At 50.7% G+C, this 23,942-nt stretch overlaps 1 protein-coding gene across 7 annotated transcripts in view; it reads left to right on the top strand.

Moving 5' to 3' along the window:
- si:ch211-200p22.4 (phosphatidylinositol-binding clathrin assembly protein) overlaps positions 1-23,398 on the top strand; it is a 28,813-nt gene extending 5,415 nt beyond the window's left edge. The window contains exons 2-20 of one of the 7 annotated variants that reach the window (XM_062557123.1): positions 1,822-1,964; positions 7,976-8,051; positions 8,176-8,278; positions 8,502-8,595; positions 8,684-8,795; positions 9,004-9,110; positions 10,916-10,957; positions 13,289-13,374; positions 13,460-13,583; positions 14,903-15,039; positions 15,277-15,399; positions 16,114-16,205; positions 18,172-18,312; positions 18,476-18,513; positions 18,637-18,765; positions 19,612-19,635; positions 20,917-20,973; positions 21,059-21,229; positions 21,487-23,398. In XM_062557123.1, coding sequence (XP_062413107.1) covers positions 1,822-1,964; positions 7,976-8,051; positions 8,176-8,278; positions 8,502-8,595; positions 8,684-8,795; positions 9,004-9,110; positions 10,916-10,957; positions 13,289-13,374; positions 13,460-13,583; positions 14,903-15,039; positions 15,277-15,399; positions 16,114-16,205; positions 18,172-18,312; positions 18,476-18,513; positions 18,637-18,765; positions 19,612-19,635; positions 20,917-20,973; positions 21,059-21,229; positions 21,487-21,501 — 1,814 coding nt within the window. In that variant the 3' untranslated portion in view covers positions 21,502-23,398. Of the gene's footprint in view, positions 1-1,821; positions 1,965-7,975; positions 8,052-8,175; positions 8,279-8,501; positions 8,596-8,683; positions 8,796-9,003; positions 9,111-10,915; positions 10,958-11,865; positions 11,887-13,288; positions 13,375-13,459; positions 13,584-14,902; positions 15,040-15,276; positions 15,400-16,113; positions 16,206-18,171; positions 18,313-18,475; positions 18,514-18,614; positions 18,766-19,611; positions 19,636-20,916; positions 20,974-21,058; positions 21,230-21,486 lie in introns of those variants that run through there. The other 6 variants (XR_009941561.1, XR_009941562.1, XR_009941564.1 and 3 more) reach the window with 6 other exon arrangements.
- The last annotated feature ends 544 nt before the right edge of the window (positions 23,399-23,942 follow it).

Genomic DNA, 23,942 nt, shown 5'->3' with positions numbered 1-23,942 from the left:
TTATAAATTCTAGAAAAGGACCGTTGCCACCAAACCAACTTTTCTTTCAAAAGTGGTATTTCTGCACAACATGTGTTGTTTTCTCCAGTTAGATGCACCAGACGAAGCAAAGAGGCAGGAGGAAGATGGTTAGAAGGTAGCCAGCTGCTCCACATGTGACTCTGTCTCCTTCCTCGTCTTCCTCTGCTTCATCCGTCCACCTGCTTTCTGACACACACACACACACACAGGAAGTTTGATGTTGACAGGTCCAAAAGTGATGGATTTTGCTTACTTTGTGGCATTAGTGTAACACACACACACACACACTCTTCCTCAGTAGACCCCTTCGCTGTGGCGCTGGTACCAGGAAGTCTCTGGTCCATTGTGGCTTAGTCAACAGAGGACCAGTGACAATGGACCTCAGATCTGATGAGATCATTCACTCGTGTCTGTGTGTGGGGTGTGGGTGTGGGGGGGGGGGGGGGGGCGACGACAATGCCGAGTCCTTGTACCAGAGGTCAAAGCTCCATCAAGATGAACCGTTGAGGGCAAACGTTGAGTCGTGCAGGAGAAGGCACTAGAATACACGTAGCCATCCAGATGAGTAGATGAATAATCAAAGTGGTGAATGTTGCTCGGATCAAACGGAGAGAGATCAAACCTTTTTTAATCGAGGGGCTTTGGAGGTACTAAAGATGAGATCATCGCCTCACTCTCTGCAGGAACAGCACCAAGCGCGTTTCTCCTACAACGTTTAATCCTTCACAGACGTCTTGATGTCCAGCTCCGTGTCGAACAACAAAGGAAAATCATTATGTAGCTTCTTTACATGATGTCACACACACCAGCGTCCCCACAGACCTCAGGGGTCTCCCACCACGTCCAGTGAAGAACACGAGCTGGGCGAGCAGACGCCGTAGCTACGGAAACACGAGAGGGTGTTTGAATGCGCCCATCGGACCGACACACGCAGGCCCCGTGGTCACGTGGTGTCCCTCCATAGGTCGCCCCCGATTTCCCAATCAACGTCCGTCCTGACGGGAAACGGATCAGGAGACAAAACGGCTGGCTCAGCTTTCAGGGAGAAGTCGTTGTTCGGTTTAAATGGAAAACGGAAGTTCTGCTGCTGAGGTGTGCAACATTTTGCTGCTGCATGTGTGCAACTCCCCCCCCCCCCCCCCCCCCCCCCCCCACAAGTGAAATACCACCACTAGAAGGCTGCTGCACTGTAATGCAACTCGTACATGACACTCATTGCTGTTGAATAGAAGCCTCACCACACAAAGTGAGTGTGTGTGTGTGTGCGCTCGAGGGAGATGTCTCCTGAAGCGAGTCGAGAGCACAGCGTTGGCGTTATTGAACGAGCGTGTGCACGTGCACGCTCGCCCTGATTGCCACGATGAAGCCTCCCCGCCGGCAGTCGGAGGAGAAGCCGTTTCCGTGGTAACCAGGTGAGCAAGCCGGCGGCTTATAGAGCCCCGCGGCGAGGAACAAAGGAAGGAAGGATGGGGGGGGGGGGAGCAAGGGGCGGAGAATGGGTATCTGGTGTGAAGGATCAATGTGTGTGTGTGTGTGTGTGTGTGTCGCCCGTTGAGAGCAAACACAACGAATCTTTAATAAAAAGAAAAGCGTCTGGGAGCCGAGTGGGAACCTTCTGGATCAATCTCACGTTCTGCAGAGATGCTGCAGAACACCTGTTGACGTGGAGGGGGGGGGGGGGCTTTTGTCGAATCTTCTCCCAGGTGTCCTGAAAACCCAACAACCTTTCAGTCGTCTGTTAGTCACATGCTTTGATTCCTCCTCCTTGAAACCACTAACGCAATGTGTCGTGTCCACCAGATCTGATCCACTGCACCAACGAGATGAACGTGAGCATCCCTCAGCTGGCCGACACGCTGTTCGAGCGCACCGCCAACTCCAGCTGGGTGGTGGTCTTCAAAGCCCTGATCACCACCCACCACCTCATGATGTACGGCAACGAGGTAGGAGCCAGTCACACGGGGCACCTCATTTCTGTCATGGGGTCGTAAAGGGAGCGCCATGTGCTGCTGGGTGGGGGGGGTGGTCGGACTGAAGCGTCTACTGAGATGAGTCGATGGTGGATATTAATTAGCTCAGTGTGAGCTGGGAGCCAGATGGGGGGGCGAGGATAAAAGCAAATGAGTGAACTTTATACAAAAACCCACCTCATGGTTAAAGCTAGAAGAGCAACACGGCTCCTCCTGTGGATTTGCACACTTTCAGACACAATTAAAAATCAACCAATCCCTGCAGAACTTCAAGTTCTGTTTCATCAGCGAGTCAATAAAACGTCTCGGTTATACGCAGCGTTTGAAAGGAAGAGGGATTCATTCCAGAGTTGTAGTTTTATTAACGTCTACATTCATCCTGTTAATGATTCAGAATGCGGTCCTTTAAAGACCCGGGTGGACTGCTGCCCTCCTCTGGGTCATTGTTTCATGTATTTTCCATGACAGCAGCCCAGCAGCTTGCTACAATTTCATTTTCTGTTGTGAAAGAACCACAGAAACGCCAAATAGCGTGTTATTGACCTGTAGACCCTCGCTTCAGATACCACAAAAGTGCTCTTTCCTTAGATTCCCCAACACGTCAAACTATTCCGTTTAATATTCTTTCTTTCCTTCTGCTCACTGTATCCGTGTCTGTAGAACTAAGCAGCCGAGAGGCACGTTGTACGCATTTAATACTAGGGTTGGGTATCGAGAATCGAGAATCGAATGGAATCGGAACTAGCTTTGCGATTTACCCGGTATCGTTCAAAAGTTTAAAATTCGATTCCGTGGCCGTTTCTCAATACCTAAGACGGCGAGAACGGACTCGCGTTCCCGCGAGAATAGACTCGGGAGACAGACTCGGGAGTCCTGACTCGCAGGTTCGGGAGAACGGAGAACGGTCATTTCCGCAGTTGGAACAGCAGCTGACTTGATGATGTCACCACGTCAGCTGGTCTTGCTAATACGTTTTTATTTTAGTTTTTGACTTAAACATTTTACTATTCAGTCAGAAAATTACATTACGTTACTTAAAAAAAGTAGTATTTATATGCCTGTTGCTGAGGTGAAATGCATTCTGGGATATATGTCTCTCACAAGAACAGACGAGCCTGCTCCGATGCATGCCCGGTAAAATGGGCGGGGCGAGCCACATCCGGGTATTATGACCGTTCTCGGCCAGATGCGGACTTGAGAATTGGAACAGTACTCGGGCTGCGACTGATGACGTTTCACGAGTCCACGAGAACAAAAGTCCACACAAGAACGCATATTGAGAAACGGCCCTTGTTTCGATTCTCAGTCCGCCGGCGCCGACCTGAAATAGAAACCGCTGAACACCAACGAAGAAGCGTCCACCGGAAGTGTTGGCGTAACAGCGCGATCGAACATGTGTAGCGTGCGTCGGCGGTCCAAAGTGTAGTTACACTTTTCGAAACAAACCGAAAACTTGGCAAAAAACTCCCGGTTGTTGTGAAGTTGCGACGCATCAGACCAGTGTGCGCGCGGTGGTGCCGGGTGGCCCGAGCGGAGCGGTCCTATCTGTTAAAATGAGCAGTGAGGCTGGCGCTGCAAAGAAAAAAAAAGGTTGTACTAGCCCTCCCCGCGTCGACCGCCAGCAGCCCCCCCCTCCGTGTGCCCCGTGTTTGACGCGCTGCCTCTTCCTCTGATTCCAAGGGTTCGTCCATCAGTGGGAGCAAGGTAACGTTTAAGTACCTGCAGTATCACACACTCACGTGTAAATGTGTTTTTGTGAGGTTTCAAAAATAAAGTGAAAGTGTACCCCTGTTATTTATGTTTATACAATATTCAAGTTCATAGTTTGATATTCATATTGTAGTTGAAAACAGCCCTGTTAGAAATTCATAGTAAAGTTAATAAAAAGTTCATAGAATTAACATTGATGGAGAAGGTCAGACTATTTCCTTCAGAAAGACCCTTGGTTAGCTAGCTCATTTAAAATATCTTAAACTTAAACTTTTTTGACCCTGTCTCTTAAAAGAATCGGAATCGAGAATCGCTGGGAACCGGAATCGAAACAAGGTATCGGAATCGGAATCGCTCAAATTCAAACGATACCCAACCCTATTTAATACACATCTTGAGACCTTCTGCGGGCCTGCAGACGCACACACACACACACACCCTGCACCGCATTCCATTCAGTGGGGAAGCGCTGCTTCCTGCTGCTGGTTCCTCCTCCGAGTCCACAGACTTGAACGGACTTAGATGTCCCGATGGCGGCGGGCCGCGGGAACGCCAGCGCGCTGCTTGGTGATGAGCCCGCTCAGAAGGAGGTCGCTGGTCCCTCTCCACGCCGCCGCTGACCTGTAGAAGCGTTTTGATGCTCCCTCGTGTCTGCAGGACACTCGTCATCAGGGCCATCGTTCATCCATTAAAGCATTACTAATAACTCCATACAGTAAGTAGGGGGGTCTTCATGGGAGAAAAGCCCCTCATGCTGCAGGGCGGGCTCACCTCATAAAAGTTCAGATGGCAATCGGGATGAGGAATCGTTTATTGCCACAGACAGACATGGAATAAAGTGCACCAGCTGACAGAAGGTGACCATAGTTGATGATTGACACGGTTTTGTTTGCTGTCATAACGGCTGCTCTTCAACGCTCCAACTATTCCTTCAACAGCCTGCATTCATACGGCCTGTTGAACTGACAGCACTAATAGTTCTCGTTATTTAACTTGTTCTCTCATCCTGCTGAGAAGAAATGCTCAGACTGACAGGCTAAAGCTAAGAAAAGTAGTCTGCAGCAGCAGAAGTTGGAACCCAAGCAACTGGATCCTATCGGGCGTAAACGTTGCTTTTATTGTCGTTTAGAGCCTTTTTCTTTAATGGCTCTCGTAGGGTTTCCCTCTGACTGTGAGGGACAAAAGAGCCCCACGCTGCGGAGGGGGGGGGGGGGGATTATCGTCTGATCACACCTTAGTGCATCGAACTAAGCATGCACAGGTATGGGGGGGGGGGGGGGGGGGTTGAGAGTCATTGAGGACATAAGAGGGGACAGCAAGGAAAGTGCTCATGTCAGCAGGACACACAGCTGTGTGTGTGTGTGTGTGTGTGTGAGGGGGGGGCAGACCGAAGCAGAGATTTAAGCCACGACGATGATGATGATGATGATGATGGGGGGCGGGGGGGGGGTTACAACAGAGACAGAATCTCTTAAAACTGGCAGGAGAAGAAGAAAGGAAGGAAGAGGATGAAAGGGGGGGGGGGGGTAGAGATCTGCTGACTCGAGCGCTGTGTCAAAGGCAGCAGGGACACGGGGGGGGGGTGTTTGTGTGAGTGAAAGGTCACGCTGACTCTAATAGGGGTCACCAGTGATAATCTGAGAAGCTTGAAACACACACTATCAGCTGCTAGTATAACAGACATAAATTTGAGCTGTGTGTGTTTTTTGTTTCCTGGACAAAAACCAGTCAGCACTAAAAGGAAACCTCAGGGTGACCCTCGATGACATCATCATCACATGATTCTTCCCTCTGTGCTGCTTCAGGCAGATAAACAAGTTTTCCCAACTGCAGTAAATTGGCTGCATCTGTGTGATCAATAGATGGCAGTTGTGTCCCTGTCAGTGTCCATGTCCCCTGCCGGGCTCAGCCAACCAGAAAGCGTTTCAAACAAACCAAATAGAATTTCAATTGAGACCAGAGTATCGGCTCGCACAGTATTGATCTGATTAACTGTTCCGATGTGAGGTTTCTGCTGGCGAGTGGCTCTTTATCGGCTCACACACTCGTGATGGCACGCCCTTTGTCCACAAGGTGACAATCCTTCTTTTGGAATGTGAGAGATGAAGACAGACAAAAGGGATTACGCCACGTGTCCCACTGAGGATCAGGTGACTCCTCAGGTGCGTAAATCACCCCCCAGAAGCACCAGGGACAAACGAGTAATGTCAGCGGTTCATTAGTTTGAGAGCACATGCAAAATACTACAATACCCACAAGCCTCCGCCACCGTTTCTATGGCGACCAGACCGCACTGAGCAGCTCGTTTGAAGCTTGTTTGGAAAGTTCTGCGTTTAAAGTAAAGTTTTAATGTGTTCTGATGCTGGATGATGCACCGCGACGTGTTTTAAACGATGACTCATGTTGCTTCAGTGGCCCCATTGAGTCCTCCACCAGCGCACACACACACACACACACGTCCGTGTGATCCGTCCCTCAGTCCCCCAGCTAGCTTCTTTTTGTGGCTTTCACACTTGGATTCAGAGGCTAAATAGTTGATTGTGTGTGTGTGTGTGTGTGTGTGTGTGTGTGTGTGTTGCGTAACAGCTGCTTCCATTGAACGCGGCTCAATCACGACTCATTCCTCCCTCGTGAGTCATCGCCGCGCAGGTTCTGCAGTCAGTTCTGTGGCGTTTCGCGCATGTGTGAAGACAAGTGGAGCACCCCAACCCCCCCCAAAAAAGAGAATTTCCCCCTGAGGACTGAACAACCCCCCCCCCCCCGGTCTGGATTTCCTGTAAACGGCAGTGAGGATACTTTCTAAATAAATATACACTCTGAGCTCGTTTTTTAAACAGAAGGCCCAGGTGCCCCCAGCCCCCCCCCCCCCCCGGTGTCCACGTTGGCAGGTCCAAAGAGGGCACCTGGCATTGTGGAACGTGTTTACCAACCCGGCTGCTCTGTGGATGTTCTCATCCAGTAGAAGCAGAAACTCTGGAATCACCGTGTAATCACTAGGCGATGAGGCTCCACAACTCGCCTATGAATAAGCGTTCGTTACCACGTGTGTGAGGAGGAGAGACAACAAACACACACTCATGTCAAACCAAGCGGGACACAATCTGTCAAACTGCAACAACGGCCTCGACAAAAGCACACAACGCACACAGGGAGAACAAGAGAAATCGGCTGCAGGTCAGCGCTGAGGCCGCCGTGTTCGGTTACCCGGGAAACCACCAACTCGTGCACTTTTCTTAAGAGACACGGAAGGAGAAAAAGGGGGTGGGGGGGGGGGGGGTGGAGGAGGAGGATGAAGGAGGCAGCGAGCAGCTGCGATCCACTTCATCCATAAAACATGGAGACCCCTCTTCTCTCTTCTTACAACTATCCTCAGAAACCCACTCATAGACATCCTCCTTTTCACTTGCATCCACGCGCTTTGTGTGGTTTCTCTCGGGCCGCTGGGCTTTAGACGAAGCCCCCCCACCCCCCACCTCTCTCTATCCTCAGCGTCAGGGGAGGTTTCCCTGCCCGAGTCACCCGGCTGAACTCGAGATGCATCAAAGTGCCCCCGTCTTCCTCTGAACACGCGTTTCACTTCACATCCATGGCGAGCGTCGACTACCTCGACCTGTTAATAATCCCCCCCACACACACACGCACATAAAGGCCCCAAACCAAATCCTTTATGCCTTTTAAACAGTCCCAGAGCCCTTTGAATCGTGTCAATGTTACTGAGTCCAACACACACACACACACACACACACACGCACAGATGCTCCATCCAGCCAGTGAGAGCTGGTTCCCCTCCAGATCGGCAATGGGCCAACTGGCAAATCTCCGATCATTTAAAGTCGGTTGGACAGAGAGGGTCTTTAACGTGAAGATGCTTCCCCGGTTTCACAGCCCGGTGAATGACGTCCACCTGAGGACGTCACGCTGCAGCAGGTCGCACCTGTGATGAGGTCGGGATGTGGAACGTAGTCGCGGTTCCTCTCTCTCTCCACATGATGTGAACCGGGCTGTGTTAAAGGACGTCAGCGACATGATCGGCTTCAGAATTGATCTCCATCACGTTCCAAGGGCTCCTTACGTCATCCTCGCTTACGTCCTGCCAGCAAATGGTCACTTTGTCTCTTTGAATGTCGTCCCCGCCATTTCAACGGGGGGGGCACGGGGGAGCGGGCCCGGCCTGAGGTGAAGGTGGGAGACTCTCAGAGACCTGGGACTAGAACAGAGCTTCTCGGGAGGAAGACGTTGTTTAATGATGGTATTCATCTGTGTGTCTTCCTCAGCGTTTGATCCAGTATTTGGCCTCCAGAAACTCTCTGTTCAACCTCAACAACTTCCTGGATAAAGGAGCCCTGCAAGGTAGAGCGCACACACACACACACACACACACACACACACACACCGTCCGTCCCCCGGAGACGCAGGCAGACGGACGGGCCGCTTAGGTGACAGTGTCCTGATGCGTCTCCTCTTCCTCTCCCAGGTTACGACATGTCGACCTTCATCCGACGGTACAGCCGTTACCTGAACGAGAAGGCCATGTCCTACAGACTGGTGGCTGTGGACTTCACCAAGATGAAGAGGGGGTAAGGGAGGCCTCGCACACACACACACACACACACATCCCTTTAGTTATATGTAAAGCAGCGACTGATGGCGACGCCTCCTCGGCGGTGTCTGTGTGACGGTGGAGGTTGTTCCTGCCCCCCCCCCCCCGTCATCTCTAGTGTTTGCCTCATTGGCATCAGTGAATCAGTGCAGAAGCGTTTCCCTGAGCGGCGTGCTGCTGCTGTCCTTCTGCCCCTCCAGGATCGACGGCGTGATGCGCAGCATGAACACGGAGAAGCTGATCAAGACGCTGCCCATCATTCAGAACCAGCTGGACGCTCTGCTGGATTTCCAGGTCAGTGTGTGTTTGTGGGAGTGTGTGCGTGTGTGTGTTTTCCATGCGTTCCATGCTGTTATCCTTACCTGCTCCCCCCCCCCCCCAGGCTAACCCTAATGAGCTCACCAACGGAGTGATCAACTCCGCCTTCATGCTGCTCTTCAAAGACTCCATCAGGCTGTTTGCAGCTTACAATGAAGGGGTCATCAACCTATTGGGTACAACACACACACACACACACACACACACACACACACACACACACTCACAATGTGTTCCATGTCAGCAGTGGATGTTTTGACAAGCTGTCATGTAGCAGCTTTGGTTTGTCACCAATCAGCTGCGTGCTGATTGCAGCCTTCCTTCCTTCCTTCCTTCCTTCCCTCTTTCCTTCTCTTGTCCTAAATCTTTTTTCTGTCTCTGCAGAGAAATACTTTGACATGAAGAAGAACCAGTGCAAAGACGCTCTGGACATCTACAAGAAATTTCTTTACAGGATGACGAAGCTGTCAGAGTTCCTCAAAGTGGCCGAGGTACACACACACACACACACACACACACACACACACACACACACACTGTCCTCTGCAAACACACACCTGAAACACCTTCTTTTCTAGTGTCAGTTTTTGTCAAATCGTAAAATCCCCAAACAGCTTCAGTTCAAACCTTTATTTATTATACGTTTGTTTCTCCTGCCGAACAAATCCCTGTAACAGACACACACACAGGACACACACACACACACAGGACACACACACACACACACAGGACACACACACACAGAGGACAGACTCACACACACAGGACAGACTCACACAGGACAGACTCTCACACACACACACACACACACAGGACACACACACACACACACAGGACAGACTCACACAGGACACACACACACACAGGACAGACTCACACACACACAGGACAGACTCACACACACACAGGACAGACTCACACACACACAGGACAGACTCTCACACACACACACACACACACAGGACAGACTCACACACACACACACAGGACAGACTCACACACACACACACAGGACAGACTCACACACACACACACAGGACAGACTCACACACACACACACAGGACAGACTCACACACACACACACACAGGACAGACTCACACACACACACACACACACACACACAGGACAGACTCACACACACACACACAGGACAGACTCACACACACACACACACACACACACAGGACAGACTCACACAGAGGACAGACTTTTCCTGCTTACACAGCGACTGTACCGTGTCCAGACCCTCACTTCCCCACATCTGCTCTGCACACACACACACACACACACACACACAATATATGTGTATACGTGTGTGTGTGTGGACCAAAATAACCATAAGATGGAGGATGGAGTTGGGTACTCCATCTAATCTGCTCCTCTCCCCCTCTCCTCCTGACAAAGATGGATACTCGTGCGTCTGCTTCGCCCGGTGCCCACAGATCATCCCTTTTATCCCCCCCCCTCGTGCGCTCTTTCCTCCCCTTTGTTTCAGCAGACTTGAAACAGAGCGAATCATCTGCTGTCGCATATGTTGGTCGTTCACATCCTCTGCCGAACCCCTTCTGTCGCTTTTAATTGGATTCTACGGACCCCTCGAATATTATGCATCTGTTCTTTTTAACAAACAAAACAATTGCACCAAATACATTTTGGCTAGATGTCCTTTTTAAAGTTTACCTTTGATCTGGAACCTGAGAATGTATTGATGGTTTTGATGCGTCAGGCGGAGCTGTCCACCCTAAAGGAGACCAAGCTGAGCACCTTCTCAGTAGATCAGATGCTTGTTTTAATGTGCTTTAAGAGAAGAACATGGGTTTGGGTTTATTGTCTTCATACTAATTGTCCAAAAATGACAACATTAAGTCCAAAGTGTAGCTGGACCGTCCTTCTAAACTAGTCCTGAATGTTTCTGAGATGATGTGGATTCCAGGAGAAGATGTGAAACGTTGTCCCGTTGGCAGCAGGAAGTGGTTTTTGTGGCCTTCATGTTGTGTATCTGTGTTAAATGTTGTCACGCCACGGGTCACCAGTCGCCATCGCCCGCCTCCCCTCATTGGTCACACACATTTACCCTCGTCCAATCACCAGTCATCCATTGTGCGATTGGTCCAGATGTCGAAGACCTTTTCCTTGTTTATTTCTGTTGTTGTTTACGTTGACGCTGCATGAAGTAATGATTCCCTGTTTTTTTTGTTTCTTTTTTCTCATCTTTTTTATTACAAAATGGACCCTGCTCTTCATTTTATCCCACCTACCTGCTCCCTTTTTTAAATTTATTTTTTTGACGACAGCAAGTTGGAATAGATCAGGGTGACATCCCCGATCTCTCTCAGGTCAGTATACATCTCACCTTCCACCTGCTCCTCACTCTCTGCTTCCTTTTGTCCTTCTGCCTCGGGACGCTCACCTATAACACCACGCCCCCCCCCCCCCCCCCCCCTCCTCATTCTCTCCTCTCCTTTCATTTTGATCAGCGACCCCCATCTCAGACTCAGCAGCTCGTTGGTTTGATTGATTTTAGCCTCACGTGTAAACACTCGTTATAGATCCGAGGAATGTTAAGTTGACCTGCTTATCCGCCTCCTGCAGGTCCCTCCACGTGGGTTTGAAACCCCGAGCGACTGCAGCACAAAAACAACTCTGCGTCTCTGTTTTGCCCTTTTTTATCTTCTGGTGAATTCAAAGGAATCGTTTGGAGCCCCTCTTTCATCTTCCTGATGGTTGATGGGAGGAGCTCCGAGTCTCTAGATGGCCGCAGCACAGAGATGGAATATTTTAATCAGCCATTTACAATTCCGCTTCAAGCAATGCTTCACCCACCAAATAGCAATTACTGTCTTTGTTACCTTGAGTTCTTGGAGGAAATATAACCACATTTTGTGCTTGAAGTATTTAAACCGTCTGGTTTATTTTTTTCTCTTCCAAAACACGACCATAAAATGTCAGAAAGGAAGAAAAATGTTCCCCACTATTTCCTAGATTTTTGATATATGAACACTGGATTCATGCTTCCCTGTTAAGCAAGGTGCAGAGCAGGGCATTGTGGGTAAACGAGCCATTTAGTTCAGTCCGACTGTCAACCTGAGTTTAGAGATCAGGATCCTTGCCAATAACATAATTATTATAACGATGCTAATTGGATTTTAGAGGTCGGTGTAACTGTGTGTTACCTCGTAGTGAAGCTGCTAAGTGGACGTTTCTCTTCTCCCCCCCCCCCCCCCCCCCCCGCCGTCTGTCGCAGAAAACAAAAGGATCTTACATTGTAGGTGGTGGGTTGCATACTCCCCTGCTTCACTCCCCCCCCCCCCCCCCCCCCCTCCCCCCTGCATGAACCCTTCTGTGTGCAAACACGCACACTTTTACGCCACACACACTAACAGGCATGTTCTTGTTCTGCTGCCCAGGACAGTGTGTGTGTGTGTGTGTGTGTGTGTGTGTGTGTGTGTGTCGGCCTCAGGTGGCTTGCTTGTAGCCACACACACACACACACTGAGCTCCGGCCCAACAGGCCATGGAACCCCATGAGTACCAAGATGAGGCCCTTCATCTAGATCCGCATGAGAGAACCCCTCTGCACCGACTCGCTGAGCTCCACCTTCCTCCTCGGATGCTGTTTACGACACACACGCCGTGCACAGTGTGTGTGCTTCAACGTAGCATGAGCGCTGCTAAAGACAAACGACCCCGTCCGCCTGCTTTTTAATGTCTTCGGCTGAAAGTTACTCTCCACTGTTAAAAAAAGAGAGACCGTGAAAGAGTGTGTGTGTGTGTGTGTGTGTGTGGATGGATGTGTGTGTCCGGCTAATATTGACTCAGCCCACACAAGTTCATCTTTTCACATATTGAGATCCTGCTGACAGCTAAAGATGGACTCTCTCTTTCTCTCTCTAACAACCGGGCAACAGGCGGCCAAGAACCCGCGTAGAGCCGACTGAGTCAAAAAAAAAACTTGTGTGTGTGCGCACGCCCGCAGCCCCCACCGCCCGCACGCCTGACATTCTTGTGGACGGAGAGGCAGACATGACGTCGTGTTTGCTCAGAGAAGGAATTTCCTCCTCTGGGCCTCAAAGCCAGTCGAGTCTCTGCTGAATGAGATTTCTCCTTTAACGAGGCCTCTGACCCAAAGTCCTGTTTAGCAACGATCAAAGGGGAATTCTGCAGCTGGGTGGTTGTTTCCGTTAGTTGCCTAGCAACCATCCTCCTAGTTAAGTCCTACTCCCCGGCGGTGGAGCTCCAACCTGTGCAGATTCTCACCAGGAGGAGCGACCAGAGACCCGTAATAAATGTGAAAGATGGGAGCTTAGTGTTTGGCTCTCAGGGGCCAAACGGCAGGAAGCTAAATGAAGCAAACCTTCCTCTTCCTCCTGCTCCTCCTCCTCCTCCTCCTGCTGCTCCCTGCTTCTTCTTTTGTTGTCTTTGTCTCCTTCGAGCCTCCCACTAACAGTGCCAGTGTTTGCTGCATGTTGCCTCTTCTATTCTCGGTGCCTGATGCTCTGTTTGCTTCCCCTGAGACCAACTAACTGGGTGCCGTGTGTGTCTCTTTATTTCTGTGTGAGAGAGACAGAAAGTTGGAAAAGGATTCTCCAAAAGTTCTTCTCTTCTTTTCTCACCTCTGATCTCTCGCTCTCTCTCTCTCTCTCTCTCTCTCTCTCTCTCTCTCTCAGGCCCCCAGCAGCCTCCTGGAGGCTCTGGAGCAGCACCTGGCCTCTCTGGAGGGCAAGAAGACCAAGGAGCTGAATGCAGACACCAGGTAGACACCCCCCCCCCCCCCCCACACACACACACACAGCATGCGTTAAAGATTAAAACGGATGCCTTAATCTACCCTTCTGCAGAGCGTCCACTCTGTCCAGCGCCGTCTCATCTCTGTCCACCACCGGCATGTCCTTCAGCCGCATGGACGAGAAGGAGAAGCAGCAGGCCCTGGAGGAGGAGCAGGCCAGACTGCAGGCTCTTAAGGTGACACATTTCACTCAAGAAATTCCACCAAAAGGCCAAATATCTTTCATCCAGACTCTTGATACTCTCTTACCCCCGAGGCAGTTTTATGGGCTTTTATTGTGAAAAGCAGGAGCATAACGGGTTGGTGAGCTCTTATACAACCCGTTGTTTGGCCTTGCCTCTGTTAAGTGTGTGTGTGTGTGTGTGTGTGTGTGTGTGTTCTCTCTCTCTCTCTCTCTCTGGAATGTTTGGAGATGGATCAACCTCTGACGCACGAACCCTGCGTCGTCCTTTTGTGCGTCTTCTTTACTGTAGAAGATGCTCCGTGCCCTTGGCTGCTGATTGCCTCCGGGTGTAGTTTTGAGAGGGGAGGGGGGGAGGAGCGGGATGGGGGGGGGGAGAGGAGCGAGCGCTGGACGTAACAGAGCGGAGGTCATGCAGATACTCCGAGTCCAGCTGTCTGCACGCTCTGGTCTCCGTATGGAGACACACACACACACACACACACACACACTCTGCTGCTGACCAGCTGGGGCCTCGGCCTGCACAACAACACCTTCTAGCATTTGTTCCTCCTCAGAATACAAATGAAGAACATTCTGTCCGTTCATCCCGCAGTCCGACTCCTTTTTGAAGGAGGGTGAGAAGTCAATTGGTTCTCTCCCGTGGCTTTTCAGAGCGTGTGCTTGGACCTGGATTAAACCCCCCCCCCCCCCCCCCCCACACACACACACACACACGTCTGGACGAACTGGAGAGGCTTCTCCTCTTGTTGTTGCGCGGTGAATTGCTTCCTTTGTCTGGCGAACGCTGCGCATTCTGTTTGGTTTCGTTCCCCTGGTGCGAGTTCCCGCGTGATGAGACTCACACGTATTGATTCCTGAGGAGAAACGGGGGGCGTAATGAGATCCAGCAGGAGATGGAAGCAGATGGTGCCAGAAATACGCAGTAAACACCCAGAATCATCCAATAGCAGTCACTTGTTGGATTAGAATGAAAATAATGCCGCTATGTTTAATAAAAGCGCAGCTGCTAGTACGAACAACTCGGTCATTAACTGTAGTTTGGGGACCAGTCATCCAGGACGCGTCATTTTAACATTTCACATTACATGTGTGTGACCCTGGTGGTTTTCCCAGAAGTGTCCCCACCTGTCCTCACAGTGACGGCACATTGTTCCACGCTCTCAACACAGGAAGCCACCACTTGAAGGGCGTATGCACTTGAGAGAGAGAATGTGTATATATTCACAAAAGGCGTATTCACCCCTAACAGGAAGTGTTTTTACTGTTCCTCGTTACATTGTGTGTGTGTTTGTGTGTTTGTGTGCGTTCCAGGACCAGCGGCTGAAGGAGATGGGCATGCAGACCCCTCCCTCTGCCTCCCCCAGCAGCCAGTCGATAAGCGGCGGCATCAACAACAACAACCACATCACACACACAGAGCTGTTCACCTCCACGCTGTCTGCCAACAGGTACACACACACACACACACTTTGTATTGTGCACATCAAATAGTGAGCACAGATAAATAGTTGCTTATATGCAACATTTCTCCTGAGGCTGGTTCCATCAGAGCAGAGTCTACTCAACGCTCAGGATTCCTCTGAATCTGTGACACGCATTTTTACTGCTGACTATTAAATATTAATGACAAATCTCTGCTCTGTCCATCTGTCTCTGTCCCTCTCTCTGTCTCTGTCCCCCCTCAGCGTGCCCAATCTGAACAGCGACCTGTTTGATCTGCAGCCGGCCTTCATCCCCACTGTGCAGAGCAATCCTTCAATCTCCACTGCCAACAGTGCCTGGGGAGGTGGGCTACACATGAGACACCTGCTTCCACACACACACACACACACACACACACACACACACACACACACACACACACACACACACACACACACACACACACACACACACACACAGTGTTTTGCATGCTGGGGGTGTTCATCCACATTTCTTCCCTCCCATCCGTTTGCTTCCCTTCCTTCGGCCCTCAGCGTGTTTTATTTGACACATGAGACTGGATCCATCCTCTCTTTAGACACAGAACTTGTACATTGGTAACATATTTTACGCCTGCCATGTTAAATCCATTCATTCCACATATTCTCCAGGGGTCGCTGAGTACGTTTACATGCACCGTGTTTAAAATAAGAATATATCCCCCCCATTTCTCATGTGCACAGTGGTTGTAAATGTGTTAATTAAAAATACTTGAGACACATGCTCTGAATGTGAGACCCGGAACAACAGGTCCGCTTAACGTCATGCTGCCAGAGGCCTGTAGTCGCTGGTCTGTTCCCTGAAAGCTTACTGGGGACAGTGGGCGCCGTGTGTTGGACGAGCGGCTTAAATCCCCAAAAAGCAAACAAAGAAAAACCCACCAAAGGTGCATCGCTGGACGGGGCGACGCGCCCCTTGTTCCTCTAATTGGACCGTGTGTGTGTGTGTGTGTGTGTGTGTGTGAGAAAGTGTGCGACATGGCGCCTCACATCTACCTGCATCCCTCAGGACTGGAGAAGCAGGCCCCCCCCCCGCAGCAGAGCGCCGCCGCCCGCCGCCATGGCCGCCGACTTCGACGCCGTGTTTGGGAGTAAAGCCGCGCCCGGTAACGACGGCCCGCGACCTGCAGCCGGTAAAAGCCGGCCCCCCAAATCCCAGGAAGCCTCTGTGCTGCTGGACTAACCCTCTGACCGGGGGGGGGGGGGGGGGGGGCGCTGTCCCCGTGTCTCTAACCACCCGTCGTCCCCGAGGGGAGGGATCAGTTCACTTTAGTCACTTCAGTGACAGCGATGGAGAACGACGATTTGATTTAGAAATCGCTAAATTACGATCTGTCACCACATTGATCTGTGGAGGCCCCGCCCACTTTGGGGCCTTTTTTTTACCACTGAAAGTGAACTGATCCCAGCTCTGTATTTTCCACACTGATCTGCTGCTTCAAAGCATGACGCGTCTCCTTTGGGCTGCAGACTGACCTGTTGAGTGGGACACGTGCTGCGTCCCGTCCCGCCGTCCCTCGGCCTCACTCCCCCCCCCCCCCCGCTCTGTTTAACTATCTGAAGCTCAGCCGCACGGTTGCCCCGGGCGACGGGTTCCCTCATTGTGACGAACAGTAGTTTTATTTATGTTCATTTGATGCTGGAGTGCATTAAGAACACGACGTGTTGGCAACCGGCTTCACTGCACTGCATCTTACAGGCTTTATACAACTATTAAATAAAGATTCATCCTGGGATTTATTTCATTTTTTTTTGTCACCGTTCCAAAGGTCTCGCGCTGGTCCGTTCTTCAGCTCCATATTTATTTAGCTCTGCCGCCATGATTCTTTTCTGCAGCAGCGAACTCGACTCGGGTGAAGCATCTTCTGTGGGTTCCACAGCTGGATCGCCGCTCCTCGCTCTTCTCACCGATGTTTTTACACACCCTGGTGTGGGTTTGTCATGTGACCGCGTTGAGCTGCTGGCGGGGGAACAGTTCTTCTATAAATAGAGCTTTTGTGAAGCTGCCACTACAAATACCAACATACCATCTGGGTGTGTGTGTCCCTCTGCGTGTCTTTGTGCGTCGGTGTTTGTAACCGTCTGTTCACAAGTCGTCTGTCATTTAGCTTCACCCCCATCTGTCTGCTGAGCCCCCCCCCCCCCCCCCCCCCCCCTCTATCTGCGCTCCTTCCTCCTATTGTTGGCTTCTTTTATTTGAGTAAAGGAATGTGTCTCTGGAGTTTGATCCCTTCGTTGTTCTAGTCTCCCTCAGAGTTTACACGTTGATATTAAGCCTCCAGAAGCCCCCCCCCCCCCATCTCCTTTCATGTTTAATGACACCTCACCAGAGTGTTTTGTTAAAGCAGTAACAATACAGCTGAATGAGAGGCTGCAGTTTGCTTCTGTTTTCCCTCTTTGACTTCTTCTTCCTCCTCCTCCTCCTCCTCTTCATCTGCCAGGCCAGCAGGAAAAGTGCTTTCTGAACCTCTGGAGTCAGCAGCGCTGTCACACCGATTCCCAACTAAATATTATTCCTCCCTCCCTCCTCACTTCCTCTGTCCCTTCCTCCTCGTTTGGACGCTGCAGGTTCACAGACGCCTTCTTGTTTCCTTCCAGCGTCCCGCCGCCACCTTTCATCTCCTCTCTGTCATTTCTACTGGATGCTGTGAGGAAACATCAGCTGATCACCTTCAAAATCACACACACACACACACACACAGTGGCACATTTCCAACACCAGAGTAGTACTGAGCCATTAGCTTGATGAGTGCTGACATGAGGAGTCGCTAACGGGAACTTCCACACACACCAAGGCAGGGAATTACTAACGTGTCCGTTGCTGCAGGTCAACACACACACACACACACACACACACACACACGAGATGAATCAATCAATCATCTGGAGTCGCAGGCTGCATCTCTTTCATTAAATCTAGATCCTTAGTTTTAAGAGACGCTGTGAATCTTCATCATTGGGAGGAGCTCAAAGCTGATTGGTGGACGTCTCCTGACGTGTGTTTCCTTTGTGCGCCGTGCTCACCCGTCGTATCCCCCGACCTCACAGTGTGTGTCCCCCCCCCCCCGTTCTAACGCCTGGGTCCGTTTCCCCCCCCAGGTTTCGACGCTCTGGGGGACCTGTTGAAGCCGACCATGCCAGCGCACGCCGCCCAGCTGCCCCCCCCTCAGATGGCCATCCACCACGGAGGGAAGCTGCTGGCCAACGACCTCGACTCCTCTCTGGCCAACCTCGTGGGCAGTGAGTGTTGATCTGCACCTGTCGGCTGGGGGGGGGGGGCGTTATTTTTGGACATTTATGTAACGGGGGAGACACATAAAACACAAACCCCTTCATCCCTTCTGTAAAGCGTTGATGACCAGGGGAAGTCTCTGACCATAACCTCTTTGCTCTGTTGCCTCAGATCTGCAGTTCGGGGGGGGCCCCGGCCAAGAAGTAAGTGTCTCTGAGCTGTTTGTCTGTTTGAGCGCCCTTGTGCGTCTCGATAGGGGGGGGGGAGGTGGCGGTAGAGAATGACGCCGTGTTGTGGTTTGCTGGCGCTGTTCGTCCCTCTTTAGGCCCGAGATGCAGTGGAACCAGGCCGGGGGGGAGAAGAAGCTGACAGGGGGCCACAACTGGCAGAATAAGACCATGTCGACCACCCAGTGGGGCCCGGCCCCCATGGCGCCTCAGCCCATGCCGGTGCAACACGTGGTAGGGCATCGTTTGTATCAATGTATTCCAACTGGGGTCTTATGTTCAGACATTTGATTTGTATCATTAAAGGGAGTTTTAGGAGGTCAGCAAACAGTAGGACAGGATTTAAAGGGGCAGCGCATCCCAAAATAAGTCAATAAATGAACCATCACCAACGTTTTAGAAGAGGTAGCTCCGTGTGTGTGTGTGTGTGTGTGTGTGTGTGTGTGTGTGTGTGTGTGTGTGTGTGTGTGTGTGTGTGTGTGTGTGTGTGTGTGTGTGTGTGTGTGTGTGTGTGTGTGTGTGTGTGTGTGTGTGTGTGTGTGTGTGTGTGTGTGTGTGCGTGTGTGTGTGTGTGTGTGCGCGTGCGCGTGCGCGTGCGCGCGCGCTAGCGCGCGAGCGATTGTCCTTGTGATCTCTTTACAGCCGTTTCTGGCTGACGAGGACAAACTGTCACTAACCCTTCGCTTCCTTTCTCCCCCCCTGCCCCCCCCCCCCCTGCTCTTCCCGTGCTGCTCGTCCTCTTCATGCGTTTCTTCCTTTTCTTTTTTGCATCGTCATCCTCACTTGTTTCTGCGCTCGTCCTGTTTTCGCCGCACTGCCTTTGGCGTCTCGTCCGTATTTTGACCCCCCCCCCCACACTTTAAAAAAATCAATGTGCTTCTGTTTCTTTATTGTCTGCCTTCCACATCTGGGTTTTTTTTTTCTCACGTTTGTTTCTCTGATTGTTCCTCTTTGTCCTTTTTTCATTTATGCCTCCTGTTTATTTTCTTCGTACGTCTCTCATCTCTTGGTCCGCTGACCCAATAACCCCCCCCCCACCCGCCCCTGTCCCCTGTCCCGTCTTTGTCTCCTCTGCTGCAGAATGGAATGTTCTATACTAGTTATGTAAGTACTGGTAAAGCCTCTGGTTCTCTCACCTCGGTGCTACAGGCTAATGATGTGTGCTACTTAAGCAAGTGCCGAGGGGGGGGGGCGCTTTTGAGTATCAGGTCTAGTCTTTTTTGTGTCTCTTCCTGAACATCTGGTGATGTTCTAATCAATATGCATAATACACGCAACACAAACCGTGTATATGGAGCGGATGTAGTCACTATGAGACCGTCTCCGTGGCAACGGCCCGTCGATCACTATGAACCCGCCTTAAAGCAATCATTCACTAAATGAACATCTGGGGCTTCTGTAGGACCACAGGAGTCGCCCCCTGCTGGTCAGTGGAGAGAACGCAGCTTGCCCTTCACCCTCACCCTCAGTTTTCAAACCTCAAGGTCGTCGCCGCATTGATTCCAATAAAACAAATCGCCTGTGGAGGCACAGAATGAAGTATCTTATTACTCAAAACAAACGGATGTATTTTGCCCTCTTAAGGGGATACGAGAACATGGTGAACTGAATCCTGCCTGACAAGCACAAACAAAAAGAACACCCGCTTTAAACCAGAAGACCAAAAGTGAGGCAGAAAACACCTTTCTGGGTCACAGCAGGCGCAGCATGATGAGTCATAACCCAGCACAGGTAGCAGGGAAGCATCATGCATGATGAGTGAAAAGTCACATGTCAGCTCCTCGCCAGGAGGGCAGCGGTCTGCTCGCCGGGTGCTTAAAAAAAAAAAAAACGGCAGCCAGAAATCCTGCAGAAGGGTTTTTTTCTTTTAACTTTTACTTGAAGTAGCAGCTGGTGAAAGATCAGAAGTCTGAAGGGTTAGTTCCCCTCGGAGGAGTCGGGAGGAACGTAGCAGGGAAAATACAGATTTAAATAAAAAATAAAAAAACAGGCAGGTGGGAACGGAGACAGACGGAGAGAGAGGAAAGCCGCAAAGCATCATGGGTAAAGTGGCCAACAGATGGAGAAGGGCAGCGGTGCATGAACATCGGCTCACAAGAACAAAGTCCTTCTGCTGGAGACGTCTTCCATCCGAACAAAACATGAATACAACTCTGAGACGGACAATGTCCAAGTCCTGTGGAGAAACAGTTGTCTCGTTTACGAGGGTGGACGAGGGTCTGTGAAGGCATCTTTCTGCAGGGAGGTGTGTGGATTATTCTTATAGGAGCCTCTGCAGCATCAACAGTCAACTTATAGGTGGAGTTTTGAGATGAAATGAGGTGGGGCCGTTTCCTAACTGTCCTCGTGTCCTCTGACCCGCGCTCTCTGCTCCCGTGTGTCCAGGCTCCGGCGCCGATGGCGTTCCCCATGACCACACCACAAGTGCCTGTGTACGGAATGGTGAGTGAGCGGCAGCGTGCAGCGTTTCCCACGTTGTTGGTATTCTTGTCTATTCATTACACCCCCCCCCCCCTCTCCCCCTCAGGTCCCCCCCCAGATGGGTCAGATGGGCGGGGTTCCAGTGATGGCTCCTCAGCCGATGATGTACAACCAGCCCGTCCTCAGAGCCACCAACCCCTTCGCCCCGATGCCCGGCGCCCAGGTCAGCTACCCGCTGCTCGTGCACGCGTACGCGCACGGCGACACTTTGGAAAAGGTGTTTAACGCCTCCCTGCTGTGGTCCCCTCTTGTGTACTTGTCTGTGTCCTTAGAGCGCCAGCGGGTCGTATTCTTCACCCCGTCAGGTCGTGTCGGATTATTCTGACTCTCCAAAGGCCAAACGTTCACTATGAATAATTAGTCGTTGTTTTACTTGCTATATTTAAAATATAAATAATGTTGTATTCATTTGCCCTGTGTGAAGCCGTCTAATCACACGTCGTTTTAATGCTCCACTCCTTTGTGTCCACTCAGATGCAGTTCATGTAATGCAGTCCGGGGGGGGGGGGGGGAGCAGAGTGCCAAAAGCAACAAACAAATCAACACCAATAAACAAACAGCAGAAGAAGAAAAGATTCCATCGAGATGAACGGACTGAGAACCAACCGACACCAAAAGGAACCTGATGAGAAGAGGAGGAGGAGGAGGAGATGGGGGGGGGGTGAACTGTATGTGTGTGTGTGTGTGTGTAACCTCATTCTGATGCAATGTCTAATTTGTGTTTTAAATCATATCGATGGATTGATTCTTGAGCAGAGGGAGGAGGAGGAGGCTCAAACGAACGCTTGACTTCATACTGGTGCTATTTCCGTCCTCCCCGGGTCTCCGTCTGCCCTCGTGGCCCCGACGAGACTAAACCCTTTAACCCCCCCACCCCCCCCCCTGCTCTGTTGGGGACGTCTTTGTATTTTCCGGCGTGTTTTTCTCCTGCGGCCCCCTGGATGTTCGTGGGGGGGGGGGGCGCGCAACGTGTTGAACCGTTTGTTAATGGATGTGTTGTGGTGGGTTTTTTCAAGCTTAAGTCTTTCCCCATAAGTGCGTTGATTTGTTCTCGTAAAGCTGCACACACACACACACACACACACACACACACACACACACACACACCCCCCCTCTGCATCGTCCAAACCAGACGTCCTGAAGCTCACGCCACAAACCTGAAAACCAAACGACCGGCGACTCGCAGAGCTAACAGCTAACCGCTAGCTGCTAACCGTTTGCTGCTAGCTGTTAGCTGCTAGCTGTTAGCCGCCAGTCGCTCTCTGGGCCTCTTCTTCTTTCCCCTCAGGTGTTTCATTCTTTGAGTTCTGAATATAGAAACTCTACCATTGGGTGGATTTAAATGATTGATTGGCGGCGAAGTGCCTGCTGCTTGTTTTTAAAAGGGTTTCTGGTCCATGAACAAAGTGACGGGCAGCCACATAAAGCGCCGTGTGACCAGGCGTCAGAACGAGCTGGACCCGGGTCCTCGGCGCCGCCTCCCTTTCCTTCCACTGAGGGCCCCATCGTGTCAAAACTTTGTATTGGTTACATATCAAAGAACAGATTTTTATTTGTCTAGTTGCAAAATGCAAGTTAATTTGCACTGAAGTGACTGAGTGGAAACCAGAGGAGTTTGTTCTGATCCACTTCTTGATAAACGAAGCCGCTTTCGCCCCTGACAGCGAACCTGAAACCGTTTTGTAGTCCAGGTGACCCATGTGACCCATGTGACCCAGGGCCCGTGCTTGTGTAGATATGTAAAGGAGCCAGCGAGGGCCGTGCTAGTAACCAGTCGGTGTGTGTTGCGTAGATGTTAGACGCTTGTTGTGGCCGTCTTGTGTTAGCCTGTTAGCGTAGCATCTCCTCCCCGTGGAGCATCTATAGCCCCCCCCCCCCCCCATTGTCTTGGTGTCTCTTTAGCTTTGTCTCCCTGTCCCTTCTGCTACGTCTCTGTTGGGGGTTCCAAGTGAGGAGAAGAAGCCTGAACGTCACACGCCTTTGACCCCAGGGCCATGGGAGGCGGGGGTCGTTCCGTTTGGGCCGAGCATGCGGCCTCTTTGTTGTTTTTGTTGTTTTTTGGGGCAAATTCCGACCTTCGTCTCCTCTTGGTCTCCCCTCTGCATCGCTGTAGCATGAATCCAGGAGGACGAGCCCAAGATAAACCAGTATATGCCCCCCCCCCCCCCCCATAAGAAGGCCTGACGTTTGTTCCCCCAATAAACGGCCACTGCAGCAACAATACCCCCCCCACCAGGTGAAAGGAAGGCCGTTTGAGGCATAAACCGCTTCCACGTGGGGTCAAAGGTCGCCATGTGTTTTTTCTACTCGATGCTGCCTCAGAGCTTCAACCCGCTTTACTTTCCTTACTTTGAAGGTGTGATTACTCCTGGGGGGGGGGGGGGGGGTCTCAATGATGCCAAATGTCTGTTTGAGCAGAATAATTCTTTTGATCTGTCTCTTCTTCTCGTCTCTTTGTACATTTATTTTCTATTTATTTAAAGCAGAAATATATGGATTGTATCGAGCATGAAAAAGGCAAACAACACGTTAGTCAAGCTTTTATTTTACAGCAGTATATTTGTTTATTCTCGGGATCTGTTCTCTCTCTTTTGGAAGAAATAAATCATTTTCATTCCTAAAAACCTTTTTGTCTGTTTGTTTTCAACCTTTTTTAAAGTGTGAGGTGATCAAATCAAAGGCTTCAACTGTTAATTGCAGCCCTGATGATGTTGTTGTTTTCTTTTGGCAAAATCTCAAATACATATTTTATTGGTTTTACATTTTATTAGTTTTAAAATGAGACGTGTTTCTACCTCGTCTTCATTTGGAATAGAAATAAACCATAAACATTAATTGTGAAGTAAAGTTTACGTCCTTTTTGTTATTATTGGTTTACTTCTCATCAGTTTATTAACCGTAATGTAAAAACTACAAATCTACATCCGTAA

The sequence above is a fragment of the Pungitius pungitius genome, chromosome 1, assembly GCF_949316345.1.
Source record: "Pungitius pungitius chromosome 1, fPunPun2.1, whole genome shotgun sequence".
Classification (NCBI taxonomy): domain Eukaryota; kingdom Metazoa; phylum Chordata; class Actinopteri; order Perciformes; family Gasterosteidae; genus Pungitius; species Pungitius pungitius.
This window is presented reverse-complemented; position numbering and strand designations above follow the sequence as displayed.